The 17,133-nt window shown below is 33.9% G+C and overlaps 2 protein-coding genes across 3 annotated transcripts; one reads left to right on the top strand and one right to left on the bottom strand.

The window, feature by feature from the left end:
• Positions 1-1,738: 1,738 nt before the first annotated feature.
• On the top strand, positions 1,739-5,631 carry LOC100782246 (CRM-domain containing factor CFM9, mitochondrial). The gene is made up of 4 exons (XM_003554779.5): positions 1,739-1,948; positions 2,196-2,478; positions 3,203-3,604; positions 4,092-5,631. Exons 1-4 carry the CDS (start codon positions 1,869-1,871, stop codon positions 5,286-5,288), a joined length of 1,962 nt encoding a protein of 653 aa, XP_003554827.1. The 5' UTR covers positions 1,739-1,868; the 3' UTR covers positions 5,289-5,631.
• A 6,964-nt stretch (positions 5,632-12,595) lies between these two features.
• LOC100811451 (uncharacterized) lies at positions 12,596-14,812 on the bottom strand. Of its 2 annotated transcripts, none has more exons than XM_006603725.4 (2): positions 14,561-14,812; positions 12,596-14,062 (listed from the first exon to the last, which is right to left on the bottom strand). In XM_006603725.4, exons 1-2 carry the CDS (start codon positions 14,618-14,620, stop codon positions 12,965-12,967), a joined length of 1,158 nt encoding a protein of 385 aa, XP_006603788.1. In that variant the 5' UTR covers positions 14,621-14,812; the 3' UTR covers positions 12,596-12,964. The 2 variants fall into 2 exon arrangements, with proteins under 2 accessions (XP_006603788.1, XP_003555004.2); XM_003554956.5 differs by having other exon boundaries at positions 12,596-14,065; positions 14,561-14,809.
• Between the last annotated feature and the right edge of the window lie 2,321 nt (positions 14,813-17,133).

The following is a 17,133-nucleotide window of genomic DNA, read 5'->3' on the forward strand; positions in this document are numbered from 1 at the left end:
AAAAAATCAAATTTAAGTGGGTAACCCAAGTAATCCGTTGACCCGAACCAAACCAAACCGTTTATGAATAGATTGAGTTTCAAAAAAAAAATTTGAAAATCGAACTGAACTAAATCAATCAAATTTAATTGGATTAAATCCTAAATTTATTCAAAATCACCCAAACCGGCCCAAGAACACCCCTATTCCTGATTCTACATGTTTAATTTCAAACAATTCAGGTGTAAGTTGTAGGCATGTTAAATGCATTTTCAAACCCATTATGATCCGTTTGTTTGCTTGCACTTGAGAAACTAATATCACTAGCTTTTCCCACCAATTGCATAGATTTAACGTGAAAAACGTACTATTTGGTCCACTCAGGAAGTGTTTCCAAACATGCATTAGAAAGTGGTTGAGATGATATAATTGAAGCACATTTTAATAAGTAAAAGACTACTTTTCAACATTTGCAACAATTAATCTTGGCATTGGAAGACTACATGTATACTTCAATGGAATCAATCTTATTCTATTATGAGATTAGTATATACAACAAATTCTCACTCCAAGTATTTAACGTATTTATATATCTAGGACTCAAATTTAAGACATCATATACCCGTTGATCTATGCGTATATCCATGCAAAGAAAACAATTCATGTGTCAGTTGATCACTATTGTTCTCTTAATTTCATTTATTTCACTGAAAATAATGAGAAAAAAAAATATTTTTAAAAAAATTGAAAAAAAAGAGTAAAACATTAATTTTTCCTTAAATTATCTCCATCAATTAATTTGATTCTTAATATTGGAGAAAAAATAAATACAATGCTTGACTTTAATAATTATTAAACAATTGATCTTAACATAACAGCAAATAATTTAGTCCTTAACTTTAACAATACTAATTATTCCTATAAAAAAACAACTACCAATTATTTTAATCCTTTAGAATAATTAGTTAATTTTTTTAGTACAGAGAATGATTATTATTTTTAAGAAGCAAATTAACTCATGATTGTTAAATTTAAGGGCTAAACTGACCAATTTAATAATTTTATAGATTAAATTTACTAATAATACAAAATTTAGAAACTAAATTATTTTTTCAATAATATTTAAGATCAAATTAATGTGTGATGATTAATATATTATTGGTTTGAGTGGGCTCAAATAATTCAGATAAAATATTGAATTTGAGCATTTTGGATAAAAAAAATTATAATTAAAAAGGAGACTGATTATAGATATTAAGTTGGTGAATACTTTACCTTTTAATAATATATTGACCTAAAATTAATTCAACTATTCCAACACCCATACGATTTACAAATAAACAGAACAGTTTCTCTTAAAATTTAGCCGCTAATATTTTGTAATTAATTAATTTTTTCATTTTATTTCTAAAGTATTATTTTTTGAAATATAAATTTTCATATTTTGTTGAATTTCACTATAAAAATTGATTTTTGTTTAACTACCATAATTTAGACCTTTACCACCCTCATTGGACTTTAAGAGATTCCCACAAATTTTGATCAGTTTAAAACTTAATTATCCTTAAAGATTTTTATCTTTTTCTAAGAGTATATTTTACAAACCTAGATGTTCTCCCACGAGATAATGTACATAAATAATGTATTTTAAAATTAATTGAATATATCTAAATATAAAACTTCTCAAATTATAATAATAATTGATTATTAAATTATTATTATTTTCAATTAATCCAAAACCCACCCACGCTAAGGGTGCGTTTGGGGGGACAAAATCCGAGTCTCCAAAGTCCAAAACCCTGTTATTCTTCGGCCTTGCCCATGCCAAACCCCGAAACGAGAAACGCTACTTGTGGCTGATTGGTGACCAAAGAAAAAGCAACACAACAATGTTTGGTGCCAGAAATCTTCAAAGACATTGCTTCAAGCCCCTCTCTTCTCTGCTTCAACTTCAATCCAATCTCTACAAGTACCTCTTTTTCCCTCTCTATCTCTCTGCTTAAACCCCTTTTACTCTTCCACCTCAAAGTTCACATCTTTACTTCACTCACCAACAATCACTGTGAATTTTATTTATTTTGATTAATCACTGAAACAATTTCATTGTTTTCTAATTTATCTTGGTATACTGATGCAATTTTATCTGCAATCGCTCTGTGTGTGTTGTGTGAGTGTTTTAAGGAAAAGGGGTTGATTGTGATTTATTTTTTGTTCAGAAATGTTGTACCTTTAGGTCACACGCCCGAGTGCAGCAACACCATTAAAGTTGAAGAGGAATACCACAGAGTTGGTTTGTATTGTTTTGTTAAGCAGTTGAATCTTTTGAATGGACCGTTGTCCCGGGCAATGTCAACTTCCAAAGGTAGGAGTATGCGCAGCAAGGTGGAAAGGCGAATGCAGAAAGAGTCTGGTAAGACTTTAAGGGAGATTCGGAGAGCGAAAAAGTTGAAGAAGAAACTCATGACTGAGGAGGAGAGGCTCATTTACAATCTCAAGAGAGTGTGTTCTCCAACTGTCCTTCCATTAATTGTTTTTTGGAGCTCAATTTGTGAGCCGTGTTTTCAGTTCAACTGTTTTTTTGTGGTGTGATAAGTGTCTGAGATGTGTGCTCAAATTTATGATATGGTTTGTAAGTCTGTGTATAGACATCTTCATCAATCAGTCATTCTAGTTCCAAATGTTTTAGACTATACTAAAATGTATGTTTTTTTTAAAGAAAATTATCCATGTACATTACTTCTATGTGAAAGTGGTAAACAGAATTGGCTTATAACATGAGATGCCTGAAGCTAGGTTTCTCAGTAAAATGGGGCAAGCTAAAGAGTTTTCATGATTACAGCTTATTAACATATTTGTAATGAAATTCAGTTGATTGATTGAACATTATGGAACCTGAGATACCTCAAGGAAGTAAGAATTTGTTTGTTGATAATAGATGAGGACTATCTTTATGTTGAGAGAGAGTAATTCTTAAGATTCTTCTTGTTTCTTCATTGAAGACATTGAATATTTCCTATTAGCTTTAATTTGTTTCATTTTGGTTAATTCTCTGGCTTTGATTGTTTAGTTATTAGCACATACTGATAATCATAAAATGGAAAATTTCAAATTATGATAACAGATAGCACATTGATGGCTGATATAATTTTTACTTGGTGTTGTTGTAGTGCTTGTTATATGAACATTTGACTAAATCTTATTTCCCTACCTTCAAATTTTTCAGGCCAAGAAGAAAGTGGCATTGCTTCTACAGAAACTCAAGAAGTATGAGCTACCGGAGCTGCCTCATCCTCGGCATGACCCAGAGCTCTTAACACCTGAACAGCTACAGGCGTATAAAAAAATTGGATTCAGGAATAAGAACTATGTCCCAGTTGGTGTTCGTGGTGTCTTTGGAGGAGTTGTACAAAATATGCATCTCCATTGGAAGTTTCATGAGACTGTGCAAGTTTGTTGTGACAACTTCCCCAAGGAAAAAATAAAAGAAATGGCTTCAATGCTTGCAAGATTGAGTGGTGGAATTGTGATAAATGTTCATAATGTGAAAACAATCATTATGTTCCGCGGCAGAAATTATCGCCAACCCAAAAATTTGATACCTATTAACACCCTTACAAAGAGGAAGGTAGGCTTGCATTGCTATATTCCTTATTTGACTGTGCCACTTTCTGGGTATCTAAACAGAGGTGATGCTTTGCATGTAATGGTTAGGGTGCCTAAGGCTTAACTTCAGAATCATGAGCTGTGATGTTTACGTGCCAATATTGTTCATTATCATGTAAAAATAATGACACTTGCCTGTTTATCATAGCTGTATTGGTAAAATTACACCCGCACATACAAAAAACTCCACTCTCTAAAAGAATGCAAGGGAAGAAAGTTGAAGACTGTTTGTTAATGACTAACCAAAGTGAAATGCTTTTGTTTTATTGATTATGCATACATGACAACTTATATGAAAGTATAGCTATTGTTAGTCTTGACTGCTCAAATTTGTTGCCTCTTTTATTTTTCTTTGAAAATTCATCATTTTCGTCACTAGTAATGTACCTACTATATAAAGAACTTGATGTTGGAGGAGGTAATGTATTTGTTGCTGTCATTGTATACAGGCTCTTTTCAAGGCCAGATTTGAGCAAGCTCTTGAGTCTCAGAAGCTAAACATAAAGAAAATAGAACAGCAGCTTCGACGGATGGGAGTAAATCCCGAGGATCCAGCTGCCATGGCCAGCATCCAGAGAGTTGCTTCCACATTCTTCAATGCCATAGACCAGAAAGAAGGAAGCCCTTATGTCTTCCGTGAAGGCAAGCAGTCAATAACAGAACCTGCTGAAGGTTTTGAAGAGTCAGAGCCTATAGCTGATAGTGATCAGGAAGAGCTAGATCGGTTCATTGCTGAGATAGAGGATGCAGCAGATAAAGAATATGAAGCTGAAGAGGCAAAAGAAAAAGAAGAGTTTGGAAGAATTAGATACTGGAACAAAGAAGAATTTGGTGGAAGATACAGAAGATCAGATGCTTCTACAAATGATGACCGTGATGTTGAGGCTAGAGGCTCAAGGGTTTGGCAGACTACACATCCTAAGCGCCATGCTGTCGATAGTGATGATGAAGAGAACACTCATTCTGACAATGACGATGATGATGAGGAGGAGGAGTGGCATTTCAATAATAGTGCAGATGCTAGTGATCTTGACAGCAATTCTGAAGGATCTGATGGAACTAGACGTAGGTTCAAGGAAAGTAGGAGGAAAAGAGAGAAGCAGAATAATCCTGGTATTGGTCGGGCCAGAGATAACGAAAGTTCAAGTAGACATGCTGGAGCTAAATTTAGGGGGAATATGACTGTAGAAGATTCTGAATCAGAAGGCATGCTTAGTGATGTTGAAAATGCAATGTGGGAGTCTGAGGATGAGGAGCAAGAGAATAACGACTCAGGATATTTGAGAAAGTTAAGTGATAGCTACAAGAGTAGTAGCAGTGACGATGAGTATGCACATCAAACAATGAGCAACAAGAAGAGTGGTGCGAGGGATCATGAGGGTAAGGTTGGTGGTTCTGCTCAATATCATGATAGTTTTGATGCACCAAAGAGTGTGAGAGGAAAGAAGCATGGAGTTAATAAAATTGATTCTGAATCCATAGATGAATTTAGCTGTTCAGAAAACTGGCTGTGGCCTTCAGATGCTGCTGAGGAGACTGGGGACTACCCTACAAATCAAAATAGTAATAATGTGATCAAAAGTGATATCCCTAAGAGTCAGAGGAGAACACTAAAAGAGGCAGATGAGGCTTGGGACAGTGACTAGCCCAGTAAATGCAAGACCACATTGCATTGTGGTATTTTTGAAGACTTGAAACAAATAATATTGGTCCAAACAAAAACATGAAATGAAGCCCAACATACAGCCTGTTTATTCAGTTCTCACACGGTGCTTCCTCTCTAACAACACTGTCTCATGTTATCTGCACAAATGCAAAAGTAATTACTAGCCTACTTGAGCACTCGTCATCTTATGTATGTGGCATGTTCTCAGGGAGAGTTTGAACCACCAGACTTTGAATATCTGCAAAAGAAATTTGTTTGTGGCACTTTTTGTAGTCTAGGCATTGAATTAAACAATTGGAATTCAAAGAGATGTGGTTTTATTATTTGAAAGGTACATAACAATATATGTCATCTATCTATAATTATAATAATATTAATAATATATTTTAACTTAAAATCAATTTGTATATTTTAATTTTTGGAAAAATTAAATGATAACACTTTTATAAAAATTAAGTAAATAAATTAATTTTAACTCACGAGAAAAGTTTAATATTTTTTTCTTTTTATATATGGATTTGGAGCAAAGATTATCCAAATGAGATATAGTAAAAGAATAATTTGTTGATGAATCACATCACAAGGTCCCTTGCTTGGGCGGTTCTGAGAGTGAGACGGTGGAAGATGGAGGCATTAAATGAAATAGCAGTGAATGATGCTTTTTTGGCCATTTTTTCAACCTCAAGCATGCTCCTAATAAAGACAGTGTTAAATGTCCTTATCACACTCATGCAATGCAATAATAATGTGCTGCAGATTTTATATAAGAGTGCTTATATTATATTATGAAATTCAAAAGTTTTAAACATTTAACAACAACAACAACAACGCCTTATCCCACTAGGTGGGGTCGGCTACATGGATCAACTTCCGTCATAATATTCTATCAAGTACTATACTTCTATTCAAATCATTAAGTTCGAGATCCTTCTTGATAATCTCTCTTATAGTCTTTTTGGGTCTTCCTCGGCCTCGAATTGTTTGCCTTCTCTCCATCTGGTCTACTCTCCTTACTACAGAGTCTACCGGTCTTCTCTCTACATGCCCAAACCACCTAAGTCTATTTTCCACCATCTTCTCTACAATAGGCGCTACTCCAACCCTCTCTCTAATAGCTCCGTTTCTAATTTTATCCTGTCGAGTCTTACCACACATCCACCGCAACATCCTCATCTCCGCTACACCTACTTTAGTCTCATGTTGGCTCTTGACCGCCCAATATTCTGTTCCGTACAAAATCGCCGGTCTTACCGCAGTCCGATAAAACTTTCCCTTTAGCTTGATCGGTACCTCTGCATCACATAACACCCCCGATGCTTTTCTCCATTTCATCCATCCTGCTTGAATGCGATGATTCACATCCCCTTCAATTTCTCCATCATCCTGTATTACAGACCCAAGATATTTAAACCGTGTGACTTGAGGGATAATATGGTCTCCTATTTTCACCTCTGAGTTAGATACCCTCCTACTTTTGTTGAACTTACATTCCATATACTCCGATTTGCTTCTGCTTAGGCGAAAGCCATGTGTTTCTAGAGCTCGTCTCCAAGTTTCCAACCTCTCATTCAACTCCTCCCTCGACTCTCCAAGGAGGACTATGTCATCTGCAAAAAGCATGCATCTCGGCGCTATCTCTTGGATTTGTTCCGTGAGGACATCCAGAATTAAGGTAAAAAGGTTGGGGCTAAGGGTTGACCCTTGATGCAAACCAATTGTGATGGGAAAATCGTCTGACTCTCCACCCTGTGTCCTAACACTAGTCGATACCCTATCATACATATCTTGGATAGCTCGAATATATGCAACCCTAACCCCTTTCTTCTCTAGAGCTTTCCACAAAATCTCTCTAGGCACTCTATCATACGCTTTCTCCAAGTCAATAAAAATCAAGTGCAAGTCTTGTTGGTCCATGCGATATTGCTCCATCACCCGCCGTAATAAATAAATCGCTTCCATGGTCGACCTTCCCGACATGAAACCAAATTGATTCTCAGTAACTTGAGTCTCCTTTCTTAATCTCCGTTCGATCACTCTTTCCCATAATTTCATGGTATGACTCATGAGCTTGATTCCCCTATAATTTGCACAATTTTGTATATCCCCCTTGTTCTTATAGATTGGCACTAACGTGCTTCTCCTCCATTCCTCCGGCATGCGTTTTGACCTCATAATTTCATTAAAAAGTTTGGTGAGCCACTCAAGACCTCTATCTCCAAGAGTTTTCCACACTTCAATAGGTATGTTGTCCGGCCCCACCGCCTTACCGTTACTCATTCTTTTCAACGCTTCCTTTACTTCCTGTTTCTGAATCCGACGATAATACTTATAGTTCCGGTCCTCTTCTCTTGTGTCTAGACTGCTAGAGTCATATCCATATCCATCATTAAATAAGTTGTGGAAATACACCTTCCACCTTTCCTTGATATCTTTTTCATGCACTAAGACTTTGCCTTCTTCATCCTTAACACACTTTACGTGATCCAAATCTCTAGTCTTCCTCTCTCTACCCTTAGCAAGCCTATATATAGATCTTTCTCCGTCCCTGGTTCCTTGAGCTTGGTATAGTCCGTCAAAAGCTTGGGCTCTTGCCTCACTCACCGCCTTTTTGGTTTCATTTCTAGCTATCTTATACTTATCCCAAGTTTCAGAATTTCTACACCTAGACCACTCCTTGAAACACTCCTTTTTTACTCTAACTTTGCTCTGAACACTTTCATTCCACCACCACGATTCTTTACCCCTAGGTCCAAAACCTCTAGATTCACCCAACGTCTCTTTAGCCACTTTAATAATCTCTTGGGACGTCTTGTTCCACATATCATTTGCACTTCCTTGTGATTGTCCACACCATCCTTCCCATATCTTTTGTTGGAAGATTCCTTGTTTCTCACCCTTCAAGTGCCACCATTTGATCCTTGGTGCTACCATAGGACTTCTTCTCTTTGCCCTATCTCTAATTCTTACATCCATAACCAAAACTCTATGTTGGGTAGTCAAGCTCTCTCCCGGGATAACTTTACAGTTCAAGCAATACTTCCTATCAGACTTCCTGATAAGGAAGAAATCTATCTGAGAACATGTCCCTCCACTTTTGTAAGTGATAAGATGTTCCTCTCTTTTCTTAAACCATGTATTGGCTATAGAAAGATCCAAAGCCTCCGAAAACTCCAAGATGGATTTACCCTCCCCATTCATCTCCCCTAGGCCAAAACCCCCATGCACCCCCTCAAAACCTCTATCCACGCTACCTACATGTCCATTGAGATCCCCTCCTAGGAAAACTTTCTCTCCTTGGGGTATATCCTGAAGTATCCCTTCTAGATCCTCCCAAAATTTTACCTTAAAGTTTTACCTTAAAGTGTTCTGCTAACCCAACCTGAGGTGCGTACCCACTAATAACATTAAAGGTGTCCTGTCCCACTACCAATTTTAAGGCTATGATACGATCTCCTACTCTTCTTACATCTACGACATCCTTCTTCCACTCCTTGTCCACAATAATCCCTACCCCATTTCTTGATCTGATTTTTCCCGTATACCACAGCTTAAATCCCGAGTTGTCTAATTCTTTCGCTTTTTCACCTATCCACTTAGTTTCTTGTAGGCACATAAAATTGATCTTCCTCCTCACCATAACATCCACTATTTCCATAGATTTTCCAGTAAGTGTGCCTATATTCCATGTACCAAAGTGAATCCTCCTGTCATGAACTAGCTTCTTTACCCACACCCGTTCACGAAAATGTGGGAACCCTTGCTTACTTTTCACTACATCCGAGCGGCGATGCAGCGGCCCTTGCTCTTTTGACACTGTACTCGAGCCATACAGCGCGTTGCTTCCGGACAACGACCTAGCATTCACATTATTACGTAATTGATCCATGTCATAGAGATTCGACAAAGTTTTACGTTGGCTGTCGAAAGCCTAACACAACCCTCTCCTTTTATCCGGGCTTGGGACCGGCTAAGAATAGCAAAGCTAACCTAGGCAGGATTAAAAATTTTAAACATTCAATCAACATTTTTTTTTCTTATCATATTATATCATTATGATCAAATCAATCATTTACCTTTTATTTCTCTCTTCCTTTTTCAAGGTGTATACAATTCAAGGATTTTCTAAGAAACATTTTTCTTTATATAAAGCCATGTAATGAAGTCCAGCTAAACTTATAACCTGGTATGTTCTAGAAAAGTTTTCCGAGCATAACCCATGATAATTGCTTAAGATACTTAATTTGTGAATGAATTTAGAGGCATTTTTCTCATTTTTCTTCTTAATTGGAGTGTTGTTAAACTCAAATTAATCTAATTGTATAAAGTTTTAACTTTTTAGTTAGCTATTTTATTTTGTATCTTAGTATTTCTAATCTCTTCTTGTAAAAATGGAGGTTGAAATTGAAAACAATATTTGGAGCAAAAGCTTGAAGTGCGCAAGGAAATGCGTTAAAGACGATTGCTAAGCTAGAATTTCAGGCTGAACTAAAATTCAGAGAGAGAGCAAAAGATTCAAGCCTGGCTATGCAAGAACTCGTGGCTGAGCAAGAGTTCTGTTGTGTTCATTTGAGATCTATATACTTTGTCTAAGCTATAGTTTATGACTAAGCAAAAATTGTTGCCAAAAATGGAAATTTTCTGATGTATTTAAAGTGGATGTTTGTTTAGTATACATTATCTCTCTTCATTTTTTTCTCTTGTACGGAGGCTTGAAGTTCCCCCTATTCCTTTGGAGAGAAGTTCTTCCCTTGGATCCTCCTGTCCATTTCTCTTCCACCTTGTTGGGATTAAATGTAAACATATATATATATATATATATATATATATATATATATATATATATATATATATTTGATTATTTGTGTTGTGAAATGATCAACCATGACATTATTTTAGAAAATGATTGTTGTTGGAAAATGCCTTCATTGTCTAGAATTGAAACAAAATACTCAATGATGTGGTGGTCTAGGAATGAAGCTTAATTTATTGGTTATCTTGTGTCCCTAAGCTTAAAGCCAGTTCATTTCTTAAGTTGTTGAGGGATCAACATTAAATAAAGAAACTAAAACTCTTTTCATCTAAGGGATTAGAACTAAGAAAACATTTACTAACTGATTTTAAGTAATACCTTTGTTATCGGCTAAATCTTTTATTTCCAGCTTTGTTTTTATTATAAAGCCACAAAAAGATCATTTTAACCTTGATTATGCACTTGTTCGGATTTAATCTTTACAAAATCGACTAAAGTTATTATTTTTATTGCTTTCTTGTAATATTTGTTAGCTTAAGTTGATATTTACTTGAAAAATATTAATATTGCATAAGTTTCTAGGAAAATGATACATGACTTTTCTATTTTACAACTTGAACAATTTGGTATGCTTACCAAAGAGATAGTAGCACATAAAGATGTTTGACTTAACTGTATTCCTACTCCATTTAAATTTAATTTATATGACTTATAATTTTGGTTTTATAAGTTTTTTAGAAACTTTATTTTTTATATTTAAAATTAAATTAATTTAGTATTTTTTAAGTTTTTACTTAAAATTCTTATGTTATCTTTTTTCTTTACAAAAGTTCTACAAGTTAAAATGAGTGAAAAATTTAAATTTTTATTCAAAATTTACTAATTAAAACCTCAAATTTTATTTAAAAACATAATCTCATAGCATTTTACAAAATCCTTCCATTTTTTATTATCAAGTTTTCACTAAATCCCTAATTTCTAAATACTAAAAATTTAAAATCTTTTCATATTTCAAATCCATAAATTTTAAAATGCTTGGATGGAAAATGAAAATTTAAGAATTTTAAATAAAAAATAAAAGAGAGACTAATTTTTTTTATAATATTAAAAATAAAAGAACTTATGACTTTGAAAAACAATGATCGCATAAAATTGCAATTAAGATATTCTTTAAAATAATTCTCTACCACATTATAATGTTAAAAAAAATAAAAGAATTATGACTTTGAAAAAGATCGCATAAAAATACAATTCAGATATTCTTTAACAAATAATTCTCTTCCACAGAATTTGCTAAGAATAAGAAAAGAAAATTGTAGAGGTCTGCAATGCAAGGCACTCTCATCATCTAGCAAAGAACACTGTAATGGTCCACGCATACAATCATAGAAGACAATTGACTCATTCAGCATAATTTTCACCTAATGAAAATCATGTCAGATACACATAGATGCCTTTTTTGTTTTTCAATTTTTAAGCACCTTTATGTCAGAAACAAGTATTTCCAAACATGTAGCCTGGAGGGTATCCACTCGTGCCCCGAAATTATAATAAAATGAGGATGAACAAAGAAGGATAGAGTTTTCTTCTATGAAGGATGGATTTATGAAATGGTATTGATTCATGGATAGAGACAATACAAAAAATAAAGGTGAGTAAAAAAAATTATGCAAGGGGTGAAGCGGTGGAAAATCAGAAAATAATTACTTTTAGATTTCACTATTTAAATTTAATCATGATATTTTATTTTCTTCATGGTACTAAAAAATGGGGGCAATATTCATATAACATGGTGGAATTGAGTTTGAATTTCATAAATAATTTCTCAGATTCAGAGTCATCATCAATCAAAATTTTCGATAAAAATTAAAATATACTGTATTAATTTCTTGTGAGACTCCTGAGGTTATAAACTTACTATAATCAAAATGCATACAAATTAACCCGGAAGTTACTTAACCTCAATTATAAATCATGCTGAGGAAGACATTGAAGAGTCAAACACACAATGATTTTGACAGTTGAAAACACTACTTAGTGGGCATCTAATTTGAATACGTGATCTTCTTAAGTCTTAGGTGGTAGGGACTCGGACTACTTCCTCCAAATCTTTGAATGAACAAAAATTAAACGTCAATTTCCACAGATAAGATCCAACCATTGGCACAGCTCATCCAAGTTAATGAAGTCCACTCACTATACAAGAGTCATTTACATAATTTAGCCACAAAAATATAATCTACCGAAAAGGTTTGATACCTTGTTGATGGATGACTTTGTGTGCATAATAAGAGTTGGACAAAAACAGAATGCAAAAGCAGCCAACCTTGAATAAAATCATCATCATGGCCGATTCTAAGGTGAAGCACATATCTTGCTCTGTTGATGGTTTTATCAATTATTCAATTGAATTTAGATGCAGAATTAAGGGGGTTAAACTTACCACTACATCACTTGGTATCATTAGAAATTAGAAGAAAAAGAAAAAACAAGGTGCACTATAGGAGAAAACACACACTGGGGGAAATCAATCAAAATTGAACTATAGAAGTAATTTAAACTAGATATGAGTCATTTTGACAACCTAAGTGGTTAGAATATGTGTATATAACCCATTCTAAGAAATCCAAATTCCCATGAGAAAAGATTGGGAATGTCTTGCTACTATATTAAACAAGTAGGGCTAGCTTTATGCATATCTTAAGATAAGCTACAAAAGCTTGAAAAAACTGTAACTCTATTTCCCTCACAACAACCATTTGCGAATCACTATGTCAAGAAAGGCCTGCATTTGCTTGGTATAAAGGTGTGTTGTCCCATGAGCACCCCACAGTTATAAGTCATTCAATACTTTTCCTTTTGGTGTTATAGTACACAATATCAGTAGATTTCAAATTCTAAAAAGCTCAGCCACTTTCTCTTCTGCAGTTACCAGGCAACAAGAACTTGTATTTCTCTGCATTATTCAACAAATATGATGGAAGATGAACCGCTGAATAAGAATGAGGAATAGGTCCCAACTTCCCAATAATATCCTTAAATGTGTACTCTTCAGGGAGCATGTCAAATAGGTCATCCCCTTTGCATATCACATCCTGAATCCTGTTACAGTTCAAGTAATGCGCGAACCTCACCCGATCGTTATGGCTGTAAGCTTTCATCTTGAATACGAATTCACTTATACGGCGGAAACAGAAGCTACAATGCCATCCAGCATCTGCCAACAAGACATCAGCCTGCCTATAGTGTGCATAACGTGTCTTGCCAGTCTGGTATCTATGTATTGACGCTCTCCAACTTTGGTTGTCTAGAAAGAACTCGAACGAGTACAAGTAATTCCTCATTTGAAGGTGAAGAACAGGAGGGATACCATTGCACCACCTCAAGAGGTTAATTGTGTGAGCACAAGGAATCTCATCAACATCAGACATTATCAAGAGATCGTCATCTTCTATTCCTGCTATCTTTAAAAGCCGGTCCAAGGCTACTCTTTGGTATGCCTCTTCAACAAAAGGATTCTCACCTTTCTTAAATCTTCCTCCAATCATCCCATACGTTAACCGAGACTCAACAAACCTAAAATTGTCCCTATTGCTTGCGAAAATCGACGGCTTGGGCAATCCTGTAAATGTTGAGTTTGATTCGAGGATCACATAATGTGTCACATATGGATACATTTCTTTCCAGCGAATGGTGAGGATGTCAACTTCATTGCTAAACAAGACAGCATCAAAGACTCGTCTTGGCGATTCGCGAATTCTCCAACCATGAAGTCTGCACAAGGTCTCCATTGACACATTCTCATGATAATAATGAGGGATTTCATGGAAGGGCTTTGGAGGAGATTCCCACAGGGGTCTCAGAAAGTATGAGATTTTCAGCCCATGAAAATACAGACTGAAGATTCCCATTGGAACAACAAGAAACAAAAACATATAGGTCTTGAAATTCAACCCTCGCAGAATGCAACGAAGCCTTGACATGCTCAATGCTGCGCGAGTTCCCTGCTGCATAGAAAACAAAACCACTCTTAAGAGTCAGAACATATGAGTTGGAGAAAATCCACAAAAATTTTAGTTTCCAAAATCCAAATTCATAGTTTCCTGAGTAAAGGTAAACCAATTAATGAAGGGACAAATATAGGTAGGGGGTTTGCAAAGGGTGAAAGAACCAAACATTCAAAGTTGAACTGAATCCATAATTCACATGCTAGATAGAAAACCTACACTTGAAACTTAAGTGGTTCAAAAGAGTCATTCAAAATCAAAATCTGATACACATATATGGGAAGTAAGGAGGAATAAACTGAGAAAAGTTGAAAGTAACAAAAACAATAAAGTAGGGATTCAGAAAGAATAAACATAAGACTACAATTTTATTGATATAAAAAATGGGATTTATAATTTGAAGTTTCCATTTTAGCATTGACAACAGAACAGAACAGAACCTGAAGTGAGGATTAATTGAAAGTTTATTTTTTGATCGACAGAAAGTACAAGTACCTGGCCATATATATCACCACTCTTCTTGGAATTATAATACCCTTCAGACATAGTAGACATGGTGAATGAAACAACAACAACAACAACAAAAAGGTGAAGCTATAGACTATAGTGCACTGTGTTCGTGGCTGGAGTATGTTCTTTTTCTGTGACTCTGAGCCAAGCCTCAACACACCGTACTATAACATCAATTGTATTTAAAGCCGTTTTGTTTTTCTCTCTCTCTCTCTCTTTTTTTATATATACATATATATATTTCCATTGCCGTTTTTTTTTTATTTGGTACTAGTGTAATTAGTGTTCCACTGATACCAAGATATCCCACAAGTTTTGGTTTGTCTGATCTTAGTCAAATTTGTTTATAGCCTCTTTCCAAAAGCCTTTTATGCGAAAATCTATTACAGGTTCGATTCCACGAATTCAACATATATTATTACACCTATTGGATCATTAGAGATGTAAGATTAATAAGATGGTAAAAGTAGGAGAAAAAGAAGAATAAATTATAAGTTGAGTACCTTACTAACAAAAATTAACATATTAATGATTAATATTTTTTTCGGTAAGAAAAATCATTGGATGATTTCCATTGCGGTTTTGTTCTTTTTATTTATTTTTCACTTCATTTTTTATAACGGTATTTATTTATTTTTGACCCTTCCATTCCATGAATTGGAGGAAGGAGAGAAAAAAGTAAGGTAAAAGTAGCAAGTAATGATTTTACTTTGGAAATCCTATTTCCTTACTTACGAAGGTTACTGTGAAATGCGAAATTAACAATATAGAGTTTTAGATTATATTTAAATGGTTAAAATTAAAAATAAGTTATTCACTTGATTTTTTTAGGTTATTATATGATTATTAATTAATTTTCAATCTTAATGTACGATTGTCTGGTTATTAAACTTACTTATATAATATTTATGAAAAAAAGTAAATATAATATTTTTGCATCTTCAAACAATTAGAGGAAGGAAATTTAATATAAGTATATGAAAAAAGTATTATTTTCTCTATCTTTCTCTCTCCTTCACCTATTCTATGTACCTAAAAAATGGCATTGACTTTGTCATTATTGTTCTATTTTTATGCTTCTTCTTGTAGTCCTCAATGTTTAACTGTATGTCTTCCTTTCTTAAGTAAAAAATAATGGTAAATTGCTTATAGATTCGCAAAGTGATATGACTTTATTAAACTCAAAAGCCAAACTTAACATTCCTTTCCCTTGTAAATTCCAACACTTGGAGTTGGAACAGCTTTCCCTTTTTATGCTTTTTTAACCATTGAAAAGCTTCTCATTTAGATTAGTTGAAGAGAGGAGAAGAAATTTTAATATATCATAAATAAACGGTAAAATAAAATATGTGCACACTTTAATTTTGATCCACCACGAGCTTTTTTTGTCCTTTGGCAATTCCACTAGCTGCGGTAAATATGTCTTTGCCTTTTCTCCTTGATCTATAACTCATGCAAAATTATTGGAAAGTGTATTATTGTCTAAATTTATCAAATTATAACATAATAAACTAACAAAGTTTTTCCTTCTCTGAATAACTTAAAATATACATGGATTGGAAATGAAAAGAAGAAGAAGAAATCACACACACATAGTCTTTTTTACATGAAAAGTCCCTTAATTTAGTCTACAAAAAATCTCTACCTTGTTACATGTTGGCCACGTGCTCTGTTGGGAAGAGATAACATATTAACATCACCATTCAGCACCACAAGAGAAGGATCCAACCATAAATTCGGATCTTTGCTCGAACAAGTTAACATTTTTTCTTTCATCAAATAAACTTGTAAGTGCCGAAGAAGCATCAATTTGGCATTATTATAGTAAACCACCCAACCCAAGAGAGATACAAGGTTTTCCTACGATTATATATACCAATTTGGTTCTATATTTTGGATATAATTTTTTACGTTTTTAACGTGATTTCGAGTATGTCTTAACGTGACTCTTTTATTTTCAATGGATTTTCATATATGCTACTATAAGATATACCACATCATTGTGCTTCCAATATTTTATTTATTTTTTATTGGAAATGAATTTTTGGAATGCATGTTTACAATGTTGTTATTATTTAATGAAATGATCAGAAAATAGATTATTGTCTGAGTATTAATGATTTTTTGTCAAATTTTATTTATCTTTCGATTAAATTTCAGATTAATTGGAATCTCTTTTTTCTAATGAACGAGAGGATTAAGATAAAAAATATTATTATTTTTATTAAAACACTCTTTTAAAAATCATCTCTACTATTAGTTGAAATTTGTTAGAAATATTAAATTTTAGTGAGTTTCACCTCTTATATAATGAGTTTCTTTTATCAGTTTTATATTTTTTTAATAAATTTTAATCAAAATATCAGAATTTGACTTTGTTTTCTTTATCTAAAAAAATCTTATTTTTTTGAACATGAAAAGAAAATAAAAAAGCCATTGTAATGGCCTGAAATACCAAGCCTACCAGACTAAAAAAATGGAAAGAAAGTTTTATCATAAAAATGAGTACCTCGATTTACTATTTGTACCTCATATATATTATTATTTTGCTTTTTTAT

Source organism: Glycine max, chromosome 19, assembly GCF_000004515.6.
Source record: "Glycine max cultivar Williams 82 chromosome 19, Glycine_max_v4.0, whole genome shotgun sequence".
In the NCBI taxonomy this organism is placed as follows: domain Eukaryota; kingdom Viridiplantae; phylum Streptophyta; class Magnoliopsida; order Fabales; family Fabaceae; genus Glycine; species Glycine max.

Coding starts and splice junctions, on each gene's coding strand:
- LOC100782246 (XM_003554779.5), top strand. CDS start 1,869: ATGTTTGGTGCCAGAAATCTTCAAAGACATTGCTTCAAGCCCCTCTCT. Junction 1,949..2,195: donor CTTCAATCCAATCTCTACAA/GTACCTCTTTTT, acceptor TTTTTTGTTCAG/AAATGTTGTACCTTTAGGTC. Junction 3,605..4,091: donor ACACCCTTACAAAGAGGAAG/GTAGGCTTGCAT, acceptor CATTGTATACAG/GCTCTTTTCAAGGCCAGATT.
- LOC100811451 (XM_003554956.5), bottom strand. CDS start 14,620: ATGTCTACTATGTCTGAAGGGTATTATAATTCCAAGAAGAGTGGTGAT. Junction 14,066..14,560: donor GTGGTGATATATATGGCCAG/GTACTTGTACTT, acceptor TTTTCTATGCAG/CAGGGAACTCGCGCAGCATT.